This window comes from Jaculus jaculus, chromosome 2, assembly GCF_020740685.1.
Source record: "Jaculus jaculus isolate mJacJac1 chromosome 2, mJacJac1.mat.Y.cur, whole genome shotgun sequence".
Lineage (NCBI taxonomy): Eukaryota > Metazoa > Chordata > Mammalia > Rodentia > Dipodidae > Jaculus > Jaculus jaculus.
In genome coordinates, this window is record NC_059103.1 from 2,481,552 (window position 1) to 2,500,188 (window position 18,637).

An 18,637-nucleotide genomic window follows, 5' to 3' on the forward strand; every position below is an offset into this window, starting at 1 on the left:
CGTGCAATGGTGACTGATGGTGAAAGCTTGAAAGAGCTGGTCTGACTTCAGGCCCTTGTGGTTTGGGGACTACCCTTCATGACTCAGGGTTCCTTGTTTTCCTTGTTTAAAGAGCCACCGTATTTTACCGCTGAACCCGAGAGTCGGATTTTAGTTGAAGTGGAAGAAACCGTGGACATCGCGTGTCAGGCCATGGGTGAGTGAGGGAGCCCATGCACGCGGAGCCATGTGGGTGATCTTCAGTGTCCAGAGAGACGGGGAAGTGAATTCAAGGGTGAGGACAGGCCATAGAGCCCAGGAGGACTCCGTTACCAGCTGTGACCATGGGGTAAACGCTTGACGAGGCCACATCCTGGCTTCTCCTGTCTCATGTAGCCCAGGTTGTCCTTGAACTCTCTCTGTAGCCAAGCATGACCTAGAACTTCTGATCATCTTATCTACTTCCCCCAGTTGCTAGTATTATAGGCATACCCCACTAATGTGGTGTTGGGGGTTCAAACCCAGGGCTTCATGCATACTAGGAAAGCTCCCTACCAACTGATCTATACCCCCAGCATCATTGTGAGATTTTTAAACATTGTTTATTTGCACAAGAGAGAGAAATAGAGTATGGGTGTGCCAGGGCCTCTCACTGCTGTAAATGAACTCCAGAGGCAAGTCCCATTTTATGCTTCGGGCTTTACATGTGTGCTGGGGAATCAAACCCTGGGCTGGCAGGCTTTGCGAGCAAGTGCCTTTAACCACTGAGCCATCTCTCTAGCTCCTGCTGTGAATTTTTTTTTTTTTTTTTTTTTTCTGAGGTAGGGTCTCACTCTAGCTCAGGCTGACCTGGAATTCACTATGTAGTTTCAGGGTGGCCTCAAACTCATGATGATCTACCTACCTCTGCCTCCCGAGTACTGGGATTAAAGGCGTGTGCCACTATGCCCAGCTTTTAACAAACTCCAGATGCATGTGCCACCATGCGCCTGCAGCTTATGTGGGACCTGGAGGATGGAAGCTGGCTTTGCAGGCAAGCACCTTAGCCACTAAGCCATCTCTGCAGCCCAGTGTTCTACTGAGAGTTTTTTGAAGATGAAATTTTCCTACCCTTTTAGTTGAGCCAGCATCCCTCTGCTATTCAGGCCATTTCTCCCTCCTCCCCATGGCTCATTTGTGCCCATGGTCTGTACATGACATTCCTGTTAGGCTACACGGAGAGCTGTACAATGCCCTGCCCACCCCCACAAAACCCCGTGTGAGTTTCGTTCCACATTTATAGTACTACACCACAGAAAAGCAGAGTGTGGTTGTGGCTCTGGGGAGGCACACACAGGAAGATTCTCAGGGTTTCCTTCTAGCTAGTCTGGCCCAATCAGTGAGCTCCAGGTTCGGGAAGACCTTGTCTCGAAAAATAAGGTGGAGGGCAATTGAGGAAGACACCCGATGTGGACTTCTGACCTCCACACACGTGATGCACAATCTTACACACACATGCACTGACACACACATACACATTTCCAAAAAATAAATAAATAAAACAACGCCTCTATTTGGAGCCTCAGAGACTACATGAGATACTCCTTGTGTTGCGGTCACCTTCTCACGGCTGCCACAAAGCACCCGACCAAAAGCAGCTTGTGGGATAAAAGGGTTTGTTTTGGCTTACAGTCTCAAAGGGAAGCTTCGTGACAGCAGGGGGAAGTGTAGCACACGCAGAGGCTGGACATCACCTCCTGACCAACATCAGGTGGACAACAGCAGCAGGAGAGTGTGCCAAACACTGGCAAGGGGAACACCCATAAGCCTGCCCCCCAAAACACACCTCCAATAAGGTTCCAATTCCCAAGTTGCCATCAGCTGGGATGAAGCAATCAGCACACAGAAGTTGATGGGGCTGGGGAGGGGGGAGACACCTGAATCAAACCACCGCACCTTGGAAAATCGTTGCCCAATGCCTCACACGTAGGTGTCGCTCATGCTCCTGCCAGAACTTCTGACTTTTTTTTTTTTTTGAGGTAGAGTCTCACTCTGGTCCAGGCTGACCTGGAATTCACTATGGAGTGTCAGGGTGGCCTTAAACTCATGACGATCCTCCTACCTCTGCCTCCCGAGTGCTGGGATTAAAGGCATGTGCCACCACGCCCAGCTGACTTCTGGCTTTTCCATGAGAGCTGAGGTTCAGGCTCAGCAAGCCCCATCCTACTCACCCATGATGCAACTGTGTGCACAGCACCTACCCGAAAGACCCGTGCTCTCCAGAGCTCTGGTCCCTACTCTGGTCACTTCATGATAGTCACTGTCTTCATGGACTGTGCTTCTGTTCTTAGTCCTGACTCTACTGCTGCAGCCACGGAGGAGGGCGACATAGGAATGATAAGAATTTCAAGTGGGGACACGTTTCCCTCCATGGGGGCATTGTTCCCTCTCTTATATACACACCAGCCTCTCTAGCACACTCTGTGAATGCAAAACCATAAAATATTTACAGTGTTTATATTTCAGAAACGAGTGTATATACTATTGTGGGGAATATGATTTCAATTTAAGATATATAATTGCCTCCAAATAGAAATACTCCCAGTTTCCCCTGTAATAACAATTATTTTTCAATAAGTGACAATCTTAAACTCTCCTTTTAACAAGAGAATGCTCTTTTTTGCATAAGTTCTGCAGGATAAACTGTGAAGCATGGGCTTGTAAATGTATATTGAACAGGTCTCTCAATACTGTGCTACTGTCGTATAATTTACGGCTTTCTTTTAATTTCAACAGCAAGACTCTCGCTGCATGTGAAGTGGGGGCTCTTTATGAAAGCTACATCATGTAATTGCCATTATGAGATTTTACATGAATTGATTATGCTTTTACCTTGAAAGGGAGTTTTAAATTTTTTCCTGATTTAATGAAAGGTGACAGGAAGCGTAATTAAGGCAAAGAACAAATTCTGAGAGTTCATCTTGAAATATCCAAGACATTAACTTTATCTATTAAAGTGGACATCACACATCTACCTGCACAGAACTGAGTTAGGGATTTAGGTAGGCCTTACAGAATCACGACAAGATATGTTTGTTTTTATTTTATTTATTGGCGGGGGGGAGAGAGAGAAGGATGGAGAGAATGAGCACACCAGGACCTCTAGCCACTGCAAATGAATTCCAGATGCATGTGCCATCATGTGCATCTGGCCTATGTGGGATCTGGAGAATCAAACCTGGGTTCATAGGCTTGGCAAGGCAAATAGCTTAACTGTTAAACCATCCTTCCAGCCCTATTTTTAAAAATTTCAATCCTTTTTATTATAATGCCAGCCATGGTGGCACATGCCAGTACTCAGGACACTTGAGAGGCTGAAGCAGATAGAGAGTTCAAGGCCAGCCTGAGCTAAAAAGCAAGACCGTGTCATCTGGTTCTGTGTGAAACCTTTCTGGCTTACCCAGGCTGCCCTTTCTGTGTGGGTGTGATCTCCCTGGATGTGAGGAAGGTAAGAGATACTGTCAAAGACTCAATGACCCCAGGCCCTGTTTCTCGCTGTAATACCACATGAGGAGAGGTGACACTGACCCTATCTGAGCCGGCTGTGCTGGGCTGACTCTCTTGCATGCTCTCAGCTTGATCCGCTATTGAGGGGCAGCAGAGAGCCCTCTTACAGCCCCTCTGACCCTCTTCCTGTACTCATGTAACTCTCAGGGCTGAAACAATTCTCCTCATGTCCACAAGGTGTGGCCCGTATGTCTCCACATCTTTAACCCAACACTTCTTCTCCGGCTTGTCGCTGAACCCACGCGACTCCTCCAGCACTGCAGACTTCCGTCTGTCAGCTCACTGGATGTGGGCATTAGAGACAGCTCCCACCCTCCTTGTTGATTTTAGCCTGCCCACGGCGTGCCTGGCATGTGTTGGCCACAGGTTTTATATGTCAATGTGTTCAGTTTTCACAGTCTCTGAAGCCACGATTATTTCCTTACCTGTATGAGAATACAGAAATAAAAATAGGTAGAGTGGGGAAAGATCTCAGGACTGGAAGCCAGAGGATTTTAGTTGTTATTGTTTATTTTTTATTATTTCACTGAGAGCAGCAGACAGAAAGAGGGAGAGAGAGGGAAGGAGAGAGAGAGAGGGAGCAAGAGAGAGAAAATGGGCATGGCAGGGTCTCCAGCCACTGCAAATGAACTCCAGATGCATGTGCCCCCTTGTGCATCTGGCTAATGTGGGTTCTGGGGAATCAAGCCTGGAAACAGGGACCTTAGGCTTCACACAGGCAAGCGCTTAACTGCTAAACCATCTCTCCCCAGAGTTTGTTTTTAAAATACATATATATTTTATTTATTTGAGAGAAAGAGGGAGGGAGAAAAGAGAGAGAGAGAGAATGGGCACACCAGGGCCTGCAGCCACTGCAAACGAACTCCAGATGCATGTGCCTCCTTGTGCATCTGGCTTACGTGGGTCCTAGAGAATCAAACCGGGATCCTTTGACTTTGCAGGCAAAGGTCTTAACCACTAAGCCACCTCTCCAGTCCCCGTCTGGAGCTTTTGCTTACTGGGTATCTTGATGTGATTCTATCCCTATGTGATGAGGAAAGTGGGGCTGGCGAGACAGTTCAGTCAGCACAGTACTTCCCTCACCAGCATGAGAGCTTGAGTTTGATCCCACCCCCAGAACCCATGTAAGAACCCCTGGCACCGTGGCCCACACTGGGGAAGTCGAGACAGGTGGGTCCGTCCCTAGGGCTTACCAACCAGCCAACCTAACCTATTTGGCGAGCTCCAGGCCAATGACAGAATTGTCTCAATAAAGTTGGACAGCGCCTGAAGAATGACACCCAAGGTTGTCCTTTGGCCCCCACATGTCCCTCTCTCCCCGCTGCACACACACTTAAAAAAAAAAAAAAGCAGAAAGATATGCTCAGAAAAGATGAAGAGGAGCCAGGGAGATGGCTTAGTGGATACAGCGCTTGACACACACATTGTGAGTATCTGAGTTCAGATCTCCAGCGCTCACATAAAGCCAGAAGCTGTAGTGCAAGAATGTGTCACCCCAATGAGCCTGCAGTGAGCTGGGCCGGGAGACAGGAGGATCCCAGAGGCCCAAAGGTCAGCTAGCCTAGTGCATTCAGTTGTGAACAGGGCACACCAGAAGACCCGCCTCGGACGAGATGGAAGGTGAAAGCTGACACTTGAGGTTACCCTTTGACCTCCACCATTGCACGTGTGCACCTGCACACACACACACACACACACAAAATGAAAAGATGAAAGAACTGAGCTCTAATAGATGAGAAAATGGTATGAAAAAAAATCCAGCGTTTGCCTTTAAAACAGCTTCGCCTCAGTCCTCGCATAAGGAACTCCTGGAAGTTAATGTTTTTAAATGCCCATTTACCTCCACTCCTACCCAGGGGTCCCTCTTCCCACCCTCCAGTGGTACAAGGACGCTATCCCGCTTGTCAAGCTTCGGAACCCTCGGTACAGAGTGCTCCCCAGCGGAGGCTTGCGCATCCAGAAGCTGCATCCAGAGGATTCCGGAATCTTCCAGTGCTTTGCCAGCAATGAAGGAGGAGAGATCCAGACTCACACCTACCTGGATGTGACCAGTGAGTACCACCCATGAGCTCAGCTGATCCAGGGACAGGGCTACCTACCCATCCATTTGCCCATGTGACAACCCCAGGGAAGTGGCATCCTTTCAGCTCTGGAGGTGACAAGGCCAGGTGCATTTTTGTTTGTGTGTGTGTGTGTGCGTGTGTGTACGGTGTGTGTGGGTGTATATGGCATGTGTGGGGGTATGTGTGGAGGTCAGAGACCAACACTAAGTGTTGTCCTTCAGTTGCCTTCCACGTTTCTTTGAGACAGGGTCTCTCGTTGGCCATGTGCTGGAGAGAACCAGCTCTCAGGCATGCCTCAACCTACTTTGGGGCCCATGGGAAACTGCTGAGGCTTGTAAGTAGGGTGGACCCCCTCCTATGTGTCCGGTGTCCTCCTGGCTTTCCTGTGAGCTTCGCTCTTCCTGCCTCAGCTAGAAAAGCAAGCAAACACCAACAACAAACAACCCCTCCCCCCGCGACATTATTTGGAGAAGTGGAAAAATGGATTCCATTTCTCTGGACAAAATGAAAAGGACCATTGAGTGCCTAGCTCATTCTTAATCTTTTTCTTTTAATATGCTCCCCCCAATCTTTGTAATCATTCTCTATTTTAGTTTTATTGAACAATTACAGTTCTTTTGTGAGTTTCTTTTATTACCCCATTAACAGAAATACCTTGGTAGTCTGTCTTTGAACAAGAAAATAAAAGAAAAGCTTTTCCACTGTAGCTGCAGGTTTTCTGTTGAATCTCCCACAGACAGAATATTGTTCTTCTGAAATGAAGTGGAATTTGGTGATTATGGAATATTATACCTTTCACGTTTGCCCTTTTGGAAGCAAAGCGCTGATTCTGCAGGCGTGAGGGTCCCTGCAGAGTGCAGCGGGCATGCGTGACTGGTGGCCCCGTTGACATGAGAGAGACAGCCATGTGCCTGATGTGCATGTGTGCTTTGGTAAGATAGGCATCATTTTCTTTGCCAGGGGTCAGATTTGCCCTCTACCAATGAGCATAGGAAACAAATATTGCTCTAGGCAATAGAAAGAATATGGGGTGTTTGAGCTAGAAACTGACTTTTGATGAGTTAGAATCATTAAAAGTCTAAATTTCAGGCGTGGTTTTGTTTTGGACTTGCTTCTTCTTTAAGGAGGACCCTTGTGGTAGATGATCTAGGTCTGGAGGGATAATCTCTGTATCCCAGCTACTCAGTCTTGTGGCATAACGCAGATCACACAGGAGTGAATGACAGGGCATGTGGTCTCGAGTCAGTTTTTTGTTTTTTGTTTTTTTCCTCATTGCTGTGACAGGAGGGACCTAAGGGAGGATGGTTGACTCTGGCTAATGGTATCAGGCACTATCAGTCCATCATGGTGGGCACAGCACAGAAGCCAAGGTGCCAGGGTGACTCTGCACATGGCAGCAGCAGTGCACGACAGCTTGTTCATGTCGTGATGGCTCAGGAAACAGAAACCGAGCTTGGAAGCAGGGCCAGGCTGCGACCTTCAAGGCCCTCTCCCAGTGATGCCAGCCCCCTCCCCCAACCTCTCCAAACAGCACTACCAGCTGAGAACCCAGTGCTGAAAAACAGGAGCCATAACTCATTATAAAACTAGTCAGCTCCTGAGTGGTAGTTTGTCATCATCTAAAGGTAAGGTGACCCAGGTGAGATTTAGGGTTTCAGTTACCTTCTTCCAGCCTCCGTTTCCACATCTGTTCACCGGGACCCATCCAGCCTATTCTGCAGGTTTCTCAGGAGGGCCGGGGTAGAAATCTCAGTTAAAGTTCTTCTTTACGATGGTTTCCATGATAGCAATGCTAAGCTATCTGTCTTATATGTACAAGATTTTGCAAAAAAAAGAAAAAAAAAAGTCTATCTTTCAAGTCAGACTGCTCTTAACAAAAGGAAACATGTTAAATATATGTATATTTTTTTGAGGTAGGGTCTCACTCTGGTCCAGGCTGACCTGGAATTAACTCTGTAGTCTCAAGGTGGCCTTGAACTCACAGCGATCCTCCTACTTCTGCTTCCCGAATGCTGGGATTAAAGGCGTGCGCCACCATGCCCGGCTTTAAATAAATTTTTTAAAAAGGGCTGGAGAGATGGCTTAGCGGTTAAGCGCTTGCCTGTGAAGCCTAAGGACCCTGGTTCGAGGCTCGGTTCCCCAGGTCCCACGTTAGCCAGATGCACAAGGGGGCGCACGCGTCTGGAGTTCGTTTGCAGAGGCTGGAAGCCCTGGCGTGCCCATTCTCTCTCTCTCCCTCTATCTGTCTTTCTCTCTCTGTCTGTCGCTCTAAAATAAATAATAAATTTAAAAAAATTAAAAATAAAAAAAAAATAAATTTTTAAAAAGAATCAGTATTTGAGAGATGGTTCAATGGGCCAAGTGCTTGTCATACAAGCATGAGGACCCAAGTTTGGTGCACGGCAGCCACATAAACATGATGGTGTTGTGGTGCACTTTTGTAATGTCAGTGCTGGGGAGGTGGAGACAGAAGGATTCTTGGGGGCTCACTGGATAGTTTAGTGAGCTAGCTCCAGGTTCAGCAAGAGACCCTCTTAAAAAAAAAAAAAATCCAAAGCAACATAGAGAGCAATTGAGGAAGATACCCAACATCAAACCTCTGGCCTTCACAAACACATACCTGATACACACATGCACACCATGCAAGATATGCACACAGAAAAGAAAATGAAGACATAATCATGACTTTGATCATCTATTTGATCAGATGGCTGACTACCTGGTTAGGCTTTGGGGGTCACAGCCGTGAGGAAGACAGTAGCCTAGGGTGGGGTGGGGGGAGGCAGAAAGCAGAAGAGAGTCCCGGCCAGGGTTTGTGCTAAGGCACATGAGTAAGGCACGGAGCAGCAGGCAGGGAGGGGATACTGAGTCGACACCTACATACTGAGACCTGAGGGTAAGGTGGAGCCAGATGTGCAGTCTTGAAGGTGTACCTCTCATGGGATGGTGTAGTGGAGGGCTGCCAAAGCCTTGGAGAGAAAGCCTGACATGCAGACAAGTGGGCCAGTTGCTGTCAAAGAGCTGAAACAGGGTGTAGGTGGAGGATATGCAGAGGTGAAGAGGGTGCAGAGGGCAGAGGAAGTTACCCCATCTATGTGGGGGTGAAGTGGTCACGGTTTTGATAGGCACCTGTAGGCTGTGTGGCAGCCAAAAGAAGCACAGAGCAGCAGTATGGAGGCTCCTGCAGACCCAGGGCTCTGGGATTCTCATTTGAGGTGGGATGAAACTAGTGTCTTAGAAGTGGGCTGTGAAGCCCGGCATGGTGGTGCATACCTTTAATCCCAGCACTCGGGAGGCAGAGGTAGGAGGATGGCTGTGAGTTCGAGGCCACCCTGAGACTCCATAGTGAATTCCACGTCAGCCTGGGCTAGAGTGAGACCCTACCTTGAAAAAAAAAACAAAAGAAGAAGTGGACTGTGGAGGTGGCTCTGGGGCTGCCTGTGACTGGTGAGACAACTGCCAAGGGAGAAAGTGTGCACCTCTAGTGTTTCTCCCAAGGGAACATCTCATGAGATTGAGGTACATTGACACCCCCAGGCGTAATTGTTATCAGAAGAGTCAGGCAACTAATCTGGGAGGGACCCTGACCAAGCCAGCAGGAAGACACACTTGTCCTATCTGGTTTAGTGTGTGAGGCCTCACAGTGTCTGCCTGTTCCCATAAATGAGGAGAAGTTACAGAACGGGGGAAAGTGACCCTCAGAAGAGATCCTTCAAAGTTGTTAGTTCGACTTTCAGAAGGGCCCTCAGGAAGCATGAGAGTGCCATCTTATATGACACTTAAGAGACTTATTTGGAGGACGCAGGGAGTCCGCTGATAAACGCTTATAACTTCAGCATTGTGTATACCTGAGGTTGCTTGGCCTCTGCACCTGCTTCTGTAGGTTGAAGGCAAAGACAGAAAATTCCCCCCCAGAGACCAATGACTCAGGATCAGTCACTCTGCAAAGGTTTTTGTTGCCCTTTCTCTATGACTGATCCTGAAAGACCTGTGTGGACTGTGGACCAAGCTTCTCAGAGACGGTGGCACTCACTCACTGTCTACTCCTCCCCACAGATATTGCTCCTGCCTTCACCCAGCGTCCAGTGGATACCACGGTTACTGATGGGATGACGGCTGTTTTGAGGTGTGAGGTGTCTGGGGCTCCCAAGCCTGCCATCACTTGGAAGAAAGGCAGGTGGATCCTATTCTGCAGCAGCATGGCCAGTGTGGAAAGCACAGGCACCACTGGTTGTTTCATTTCTCTCACCCATTTATTCAGCAAAAATTAAGTAAACGTGTACTGAGGGTTCTACTAGGGGCTGAATGCCAGGGCATGAGGATAAGTAGGATGGAAAGAACCTTGCCTTCTAGAAAAGCCTGCAGACATTAAAAAGTAATCATAGGGCTGAAGCAATAGCTTAGCGGTTAAGGCATTTGCCTACAAAGCCTAAAGACCCATGTTTGACTGTCCAGATCCCATGTAAGCCAGTTGCACAATGGTGAGGCAAGTGCAAGGTCACACATGCCCTCTAGGTGGTGCAAGTGTCTGGAATTGGATTTCAGTGGCTGAGGTCCTGGCGCTCCAATTCTCTCTCTCTCTAAAAAATAAAAATCATAATTGTGTAAATATCTCTCTCCTCTACCCAAGCCCTTAAGAGATTAACTTCTCTCCTTGGGGGGGGGGGGGGTCTTAAATTATGAAGAATTATATGTGATTTGTAAGTCTCTTTGTGCTCAGTTTTTCCGTACATGGAAGGAAGAACTTCATATTTATAATATATGCATGTGCATTGCATGTATGAAGATGCTCTCATCTAGATATTCTTATTTAAAATTAAGATTTTTTTTTTAAAGAAAGATGCTTCTTGCATTGTCCTTTGCGCCCTTCCCAGCTTCTACTTTCTGTTCACTGTTTTCAGTTCCTGGGGAGAGCAGAGTCCTGGGCTGGGCAGATGGCTCAGTGGATAAGCACTTGGGGACCTGAGTTCAGTCCTCAGTTCTCATGTAAAAATGCCCGCCATGGTGGCAGCAGGCCTGGAATCCTAGTGCTGCCTGGGGACAGAGATCAGAGAATCCCCTGGGGCTCACTAGCTAGTCTAGTCTAACTGGTGAGCTCCGGACCAGTGAGAGACCTGTCTCAAAATGAATGGCACTTGAAGAATTGACACTCATGGCTGTCCTCTGGCTTCCATGCACATATGCACAACCCCCCCCCCCACACACACACTCATGCACACACAGGGAAATGAAAAGCATGCTGTCCTGTAACAGGCTGTCTTTGCAGCCCTCAGCCCTTTCCACAAGTCAGGTGCCCATGACACTAAGTGATTAGCACGCACAGCCCATCCTCCACTGATGGGACTCGCGCTGATGAGTCCTGCTCACTCTGTTGGCTTAGGAAACGCTGCAGAAATCACATCTGGTCCACGATGCCAGAAACCTGCAGGTGGCCTGTCTGTCCTCAGAGGTGTGTCGGGGGCTGGGGGCCTGGGTGAGGCTCTGGGAACTTCAGAGCAGCTTCACCAAGTTGCCATTCCTTGTATTGAACTTTTTCTTTTTTCTTTTTCTTCCCTGCTCTTGAATCTAATGGTAGCTTTATAGAGAACATTTTCAAGTGCATGTAAACATAAAAATGCATAAAAAGCAGTCACCCAGATCTAACAATCCCACACACGGATCAGAAAGTGCCTAACAGAATCTCACAATATTGGACAATTAGGATGTTCTCAGTGGTCGTCCTTCTAAGTAACGCTGAGAAAACAACATTGCTTATTTTTGAACATAGAATTTCCATTTTGCTCTGATTATTCCCGTGTGTTATTCTTTTGCCTCTGAGCTGTCCTCGCTATTTCTTTCTTTCCTCCCAAGGGCCACAGGCCTGATACTTTTCTCTCCTGGTTTCCAGGAAGCCACATTCTGGCCAGTGGCTCTGTCCGGATTCCTCGGTTCATGCTGCTAGAGTCCGGGGGGCTGAGGATAGCCCCCGTCTTCATCCAGGACGCTGGCCACTATACCTGCTTCGCCGCAAACACCGAGGCCTCCCTGAATGCATCAGCCATGCTCACTGTGTGGAGTAAGGACCCCAGACTTTGCAAAGCTTCCATTAATCGTGCCTTAATCACCGTGTCATCCTCACCCACGGGATGTCAATATGCCCTTGGACTTTCTCACTTAATCAAAAGAGAATGATTATTCTTACAACTAATTTATAGAAATCTGTTGAGTAATTAATTTTTTAGTTTCTGAAAGAATAATTACAAGATGGCTTGAGTGATCTAATGGGGGTATTTCAGGAGAGATAAAAGATTGACTTTTTTTTAAAGTCATTGGAGATATTTTACCCATCTGGCCCAAATAACAAAATTAATGTGTGGATTAATTTTAAAAGAAAATTGAATCAAGAATTAAGACCCAGGGCTTGGGGAGGTAGCACAGTAGTTAAAGGCAGCTGCTTACAAAGACTCCTCACCCAGGTTCAATTAAATTAAGTAACCATCCATGTAAATTTGGACACACAATGTGGCACAAGTGTCTGGTATTGTATTTGCAGTGGTAAGAGACCTTGGCACACCCGTATACTTACACATGCAAATAAATATGATTTTTAAAAAGAATTAAGGTCTGTGGAGCTGAGGAGACAGCTCAGTGGGTAAAGTGCTTACTGTGCCTGCATGAGAACCTGAGTTTGGACCCTCAGCACCACATACTTGCTAGGCATGGCAGTGGAGACAGGCGGCTCCCCAGAGCCCACTCCAAGTGATCCCCATGTTCAGTGAGAGACCCTGTTTCACAAATGAAGTTGGAATGTGATTGAGGAAGATATCGAAAGTGTATTTCTGGCCGCCACATGCATGTGCACACATGTGTATGTGCACACCCACACATGTCCATGTATATACAAACACACGTGCACACCAGATACACACACAAAGAAAGCAAAAAGCCCGTGCTCACTAGCAGATTTCAAAAGCTTCTCTAACGAGGAGAGCTTCCACTCACTCAAGTGCATAATCTGTGAGAACCCCATCATTAGACAAGTCACTGAGCTGCTCCATGTCCTGTCTGTCCAGCATTCCTTCCACATCACCGCTGTCCACTTTGATAAACAGCCCTTTTAGTTATTCTCAAAATATCAAGAGCTTTAGGGGAATTTATCCAACTTCCTATCATACTGGCAAGTACTAAAAAAATAAAAAAAAAAAGAGTGAGGGCTTTTGTTCTGTTTTGTGTTTGGAGTCAACTATGTCTGATTCTTGGTGAAACCGTAACCTTACATTTAAAACTTCTGAAGAAAAAAAGAGCCCTAACTATCGATAGACACTCCCTCTCCCACCAGAAGTTCCATGGATCTGTTAAGTATCAAAGTTATGGGCTGGAGAGATGACTTAGTGGTTAAGGTACTTGCCTGTGAAGCCTAAGGACCCAGGTTCAATTCCCCAGTGTCTACGTAAGCCAGATATACAGGGTGGCGCATATGTCTGAAGTTAGTTTGCAGTGACTTTAGACCCTCATGCACCCATTGTCTCTCTCTCTCTCTCTAAAAAGATAAATAAAACATTTTTAAAAATGAATCAAAGTTAAAACCACTATAGAATGTAGCATGGTGCTACAGTGGCCTATGGAGTGTTTTCAGCCCATTTTATCTCCATTACTTTGTCCAGAGGTTCCTGACAGCATCATGGCCTGTGACAGGGAAGGGTCATCAGCCTTTCCACTGGCGCACAGCTGGCAAGCCATCATGCTGGCTTACACTCAGCCCTGTGACTCCCAAGTTGCATTGCAGCTCCATGCATAGCACCGCAGCCATGTCCCCTGAGAAGGGTGTATGGAATTGGACAGCAGAGTGCAAACTGTCCGGGGCGCAGCGGGGAGGTCAGCGCTTGCAGAGGCAGCTGTGGACACCGAGCTCTGCAGATGCGGGGAGAGCCTCACCGACCATGTGACGTTGGGCAACTCCCAGCCTTCCTGGGCACCAGCACTGTCAGTCTCTGAAACAAGAGGGGTGATACACTGTAGCTCATGTTGTGAAGGTCACACAGATTAATGCAAGTGAAGCTCTTTGAAGAGTCACAAAGTGCTCTAGGAGCATTAGAAATTGCTAAGACAGGGGCTAGAAAGATGGCTTAGCAGTTAAGGCATTTGCCTGTGAAGTCTTAGGACCCATGTTTGACTCCCCAGATCCCTTGTAAGCCAGACACACAAGGTGATGCATGTGCGAGGTCACACATGCACACAAGGTGGTACACATGTCTGGAGTTCCATTGCAGTGGCTGGAAGGCCTGGCACGCCAATCCTCTTGCTCTCTGTTTCAGTTGAAGTCACCCAACCAAGAGCAACTTGTGGGAAAAAGAAGTTTATTTTGGCTTACTGGCTTGAGGGAAAGCTCCATAACGGCAGGGGAAAACGAAAGCATAAGCAGAGGGTGGACATCCACCCCCTGGCCAACATCAGGTGGGCAATAGCAACAGGAGAGTGTGCCAATCACCGGCAAGGGGAAACAAGCTATAACACCCATAAGCCTGCCCCCAACAAACTGCCCCGAGAGGCTTTCATTTCCAATTGCATTAAGCCAGGGAACCTAGCATTCAGAGCCCCTAAGTTTATGGGGGACACCTGAATCAAACCACCTCTCTCTCTCTCCCTCCCTCTCTCTCTTTGTCATAAAAGAAGGCCAGTCCATTGGGCTTTCCTCAAAGAAAGAGAAAATTTCTAAGATGTTAATTATCTTGGGGAAGAATATAGATCTAATTCATCTATTTATTTGCAGTACTAAGGATCAAAACTTATGGCTTCTACCTCTGAGCTACATCCCCTGCCCTGACCTTGCTGTTCGCTGGGGAGACAGGATCTCACAAAGTTGCCCAGACTGGCTTTGATCTCATTCTGTGAAGTGCAGGCTGGCCTTGAACTCATGATCCTCCTGTCTCAGCTTCTTGAGTAGCTGGGATAAACAGATCTGTGCCACAGTGTCTGCCTAATAATTTAAACTGGGCAGGGGGTGAGGGACAGGGACTGGGGAGATAGCTCAGCCAGAAAAGCACTTGCCATATACACATGAAGATTTGAGTTCAGATCGCCAGCACCCACGTCAAATGCCAGATGCAGAGACACACGCCTGTAATCCCAACATGTGGGATGCAGAGATGAAATCCTTATTGTTCACAGGATAGCTAGTCTAGCTTCCATAGTGAGCTCTGGGGTTAATGAAAGACCCTGTCTCAAAGAAGAAGGTAGAGGCACATTGAGGAAGATATTCAACATTGATCACTGGACTCCACACACATGTGCACCCACACAGACGTACAAGCGTGCATATCACACACATGCACACACACACACACACAAAAAAAAAAAGAATCTAATTTTTCTTTTCACCTAGAATGCAGGATTCAGTAAGCAGTAATTTTACATTGCCCCAGGTCTTCCTCTTCCTCCTTCTGTGGAGTAGAGTAGTCCTGGTTGATTTAGGAGGGGCCAGACTAGCTGTCTTCCATCCCCTTTACATTTCTGAGTGCTTCCATTCACACCTGTTTTGCCAAGATAAAAGTGAATTGGGAGGCTTTGATGTCGGATGACCAGTTTGTTAGCCCCCAGGGCTAGGCGCACACACCAGTGATTTCACCCCAAAGATGACTTGTGTTGTTGCAGATCGAACCTCCATCATCCACCCGCCCGAGGACCGCGTGGTCATCAAGGGGACCACGGCAACGCTGCACTGTGGAGCCACCCATGACCCCCGGATTTCTCTGAGGTCAGCCCAGCCCGTTTCCATACTTAGGGATTGTTTATTATATTCCTTGGGAAAGTTGAGATCAGAAGGAAGAATTTGGGGTGGGGGGAATTGATTTCAGCAGTGGATCCCCGATGACGGCATCTTCCAGCTTCGGGCTCCTTCATTAATCACACGAATCCCATTTGCCACTCTAGCCTTATGTATTATTTACAGTGGGCTCTGTTCCAGTCCATGACTTCCATATAGCTTTCCATTTTTTTTTCCTTTCTGCCAAGGTTAATACACTATCTGTAAAAACATACTTGTCAGGAGCTGATACTTAATGGGAGAAAAACCCAGAGGAATGGAATAGGATTTCAGCAGTGTTTACACAGGGGTTCTGCCTCACTCCAGAGGGGTTTTCTCTCCATGGTTAGTGAGGAGCAGGAAGAGGCAGGACAGGTATCCAGAGAAGTGAAAGGGCTGTCGGTGAAGGAGGGAGCTAGGTGACTTACTCATTCTCCATTGTAAGTAAGCGTGAAGTCCTGTCTTGGTTTGAATTCAGACCAGAAGTTAATGATAAAAAATAAAACAATAAAAAAAGACACTCTAGGCACACCAAGTGCCTGGCTGCAGACAGGTGGCCCTCAATGGTGAGGTTTGACCCAAAGTACAAAACTACAAGAATAGTTTTTATTTTTCAGAATCAGCCTTGAACACACACACACACATACACACACACACACACACACACACACAGATTGAGAGAGAGAGAGAGAGAGAGAGAGAGAGAGGGAGGGAGAGATCATAGCACTTTGGCCCTGGCCTTAGCTCCCAAGGCCTGCACTCAACCAAGGGACGGAATGAGAGAGGTCTGCTGTAGCAGAGGTGCTGGCTTTGTGAGCACATGCAAGGAAACTGGGGTGAGACAACGCCCTTGTCATCTTCTTAGGTGTTTATCAATCTGGCATTTCCATATTCCCACCTGGCTCTCTGGAGTCTCCAGGGCTGAAAAACCTATTTGGGTTAGGTTACCAGAACAGTGAATGCAAAAGCAAAAGGACAACCAGGAAGTATCAAGTTCAAGATGGCCTAAGCGTTCTCCACCCCACCCCACCCCACCCACAGCTTCTTGCTTAGCACCTTCCAGAAGGCTAGCCAGCAGGGGACAAGGCTTCCAGCTCAGTTCCAGGTTGATTTCTCAGTGTCCCACAACTGAAGCATGTGCTATCTTCAACAACATCATCTAGTTCTGTTAGGCAACCAAAAACAGTGGCAATAGCCTGTAATGTTTTGGGGACCTCAGGGTTCTCCCTGACTAATAAATCACTAGGAGGTATACCACCCCTGGCACCGGGATTTTCCTTTAATAACCTGTGGCTTCTGGGAGCAGCATTATCCCTCCAGGGTATGTCTGTGTTCCAGTAAATAACCCCCAACCTATGCTCATGCAAGCAAAACTAATTAAGCTCAGTAGGACATCCTCTCTCTCTCTCTCTCTCTCTCACACACACTCTCTCTCTCTCTCTCTCTCTCTCTCTCTCTCTGTCTCTCTCTCTCTCTCTCTCTCTCTCTCTCACACACACACACACACACACACACACACAAAACACAACATCAAAGTAGAAGCAGGATTAGTTGGGAAGAAGGAGTTGGGGCAGGGGAACAAGAGAAGGTAATTGGAGGTGATTGTGAATATATGTGTGTGTGTGTGTGTGTGTGTGTGTGTGTTAATAAATAAAACTAAAAAAGATTACCTAAGGGATTCTGGGAGATGTACCTTTTAATGCTGGGTGAAGAATCTGTTCATTGTAAATGAGTTGGGATAGGATTTCAAAGAATGAAGAACAAAGCTGTCCAGAGCCCTGATGCTCTGAGAGCTTCGAAGTGTCTCAGGGTTCTTAGTGGTCCCCTTGCCTATCTTGATGTGTGGTTTAAGGAGTGACCTTCCCCACCCTAAGCAGCTCCTGGATCGCCCCCTCTTATCTAGGTCCATTTCCTTCCTGTGGAACCTGGCCCCACTGTGTCTCAGGGTGACCTCACATGAGTAGTTTGCAAATTTTTGTGCTCCATGAACATGACGGTTTGAAAGTGCTAGGCACATTTTGTAAGTGCGATCGAATATTTTTCTGGAAAAGAAAAACTGGCACTTTTGCTTCATCTAGCAGTCAGGGGTGGCCCTGTTCAGGGACACTTAGGACTGGACAGGCTCTTAATTGAGACTGTATTAGGAAGGAAAAATGTGCTAAAATGGCCATAAAGGTTAAATGAGGAAGGTATTAAGGCCCGTCTGCCAGAATGTTGTGGTTTTAACAGAATGGTTATACGATGTGGTAAATGTTGTTCAGGAGATGGTGGAGTTCTCTAGGAGGTGCAGGAGTCAAGTGGACGTTCTTGAGGCAGCAGCAGAATCAGAAGGCATTTAGTTTGTGACAGGTCTGAGCAGACCCCACAGAGCCCCCTTCTTTGAGACACATGCTCAAACGTGTTCGTTCACACTTGCCTTGCTTTAAAACCTTTAGCACCCATCCACCTCAGGGATTACAGGCACATTCCACCACTCCCAGCATTTTTCACATGGGCACTGGTCCTCATGCTTATAAGACAAGCCCTTAACCCGCTGAACCATCTCCCTAGCCCCTCCTGCCATATGCTTTTGCATACTGTCCAAACTATCTGCTCACTTTTCTTTTTCTTTTTTTTTTCCGCCTTTTAGGTTTAATTCACATGTTATAAAACTTACATTTTGAAACATGGAACTCAGTTTTCTTTTTTAGTGTATTCTCAGTGTCATCAGTAACTTGCTTTAGCCAGAGAAGGGGCAAGGATCCTGTCACTATAGGCTTTGTAACTGAAGACACTTTGCTTGGCCCACAGCTACGTTTGGAAGAAGGACAATGTGGTCATCACACCATCTGGCAGCTCTAGAATTGTGGTGGAGAAAGATGGATCCCTTCTTATTAGTCAGACGTGGTCAGGGGACATCGGAGACTACACCTGTGAAATTATCTCTGAGGGAGGGAATGATTCCAGAACAGCCAGGCTGGAAGTGATGTGAGTACTGACCTCTCTCCATTCACTGACCTGCTGAGCTCAGCCGGCACCCTTCCAAGGGGCTCGTGTGTGGGGCCCACGTGGGGTCTTAAATCAGTGGTCTGAGGCTGGCACACTGTGCTGTCCTTCCATGCATGATGGCAAAGTCTTTCCTTTTTTCTTCCTTCTTATTTCTCTCTCTGCTTTGAAATTAACATGTTCCGTTCTTAATACCAATGGTTTTGTTATAGGTGACGAAGCCCATCAATCCTCTGTGGATCTCGGTCACCCATTTTCCTGTGGCAGACACCATGTTATGACA

At 47.3% G+C, this 18,637-nt stretch overlaps 1 protein-coding gene across 1 annotated transcript in view; it reads left to right on the forward strand.

Moving 5' to 3' along the window:
• Nucleotides 1-18,637, forward strand: part of Sdk1 (sidekick cell adhesion molecule 1) — a 1,082,085-nt gene that overhangs the window by 774,139 nt on the left and 289,309 nt on the right. Inside the window, exons 8-13 of the mRNA XM_045142963.1 lie at nt 113-196; nt 5,382-5,576; nt 9,645-9,761; nt 11,476-11,643; nt 15,219-15,321; nt 18,160-18,336. Of these exons, the coding sequence (XP_044998898.1) occupies nt 113-196; nt 5,382-5,576; nt 9,645-9,761; nt 11,476-11,643; nt 15,219-15,321; nt 18,160-18,336 (844 nt within the window). The remainder of the gene's footprint in view (nt 1-112; nt 197-5,381; nt 5,577-9,644; nt 9,762-11,475; nt 11,644-15,218; nt 15,322-18,159; nt 18,337-18,637) is intronic.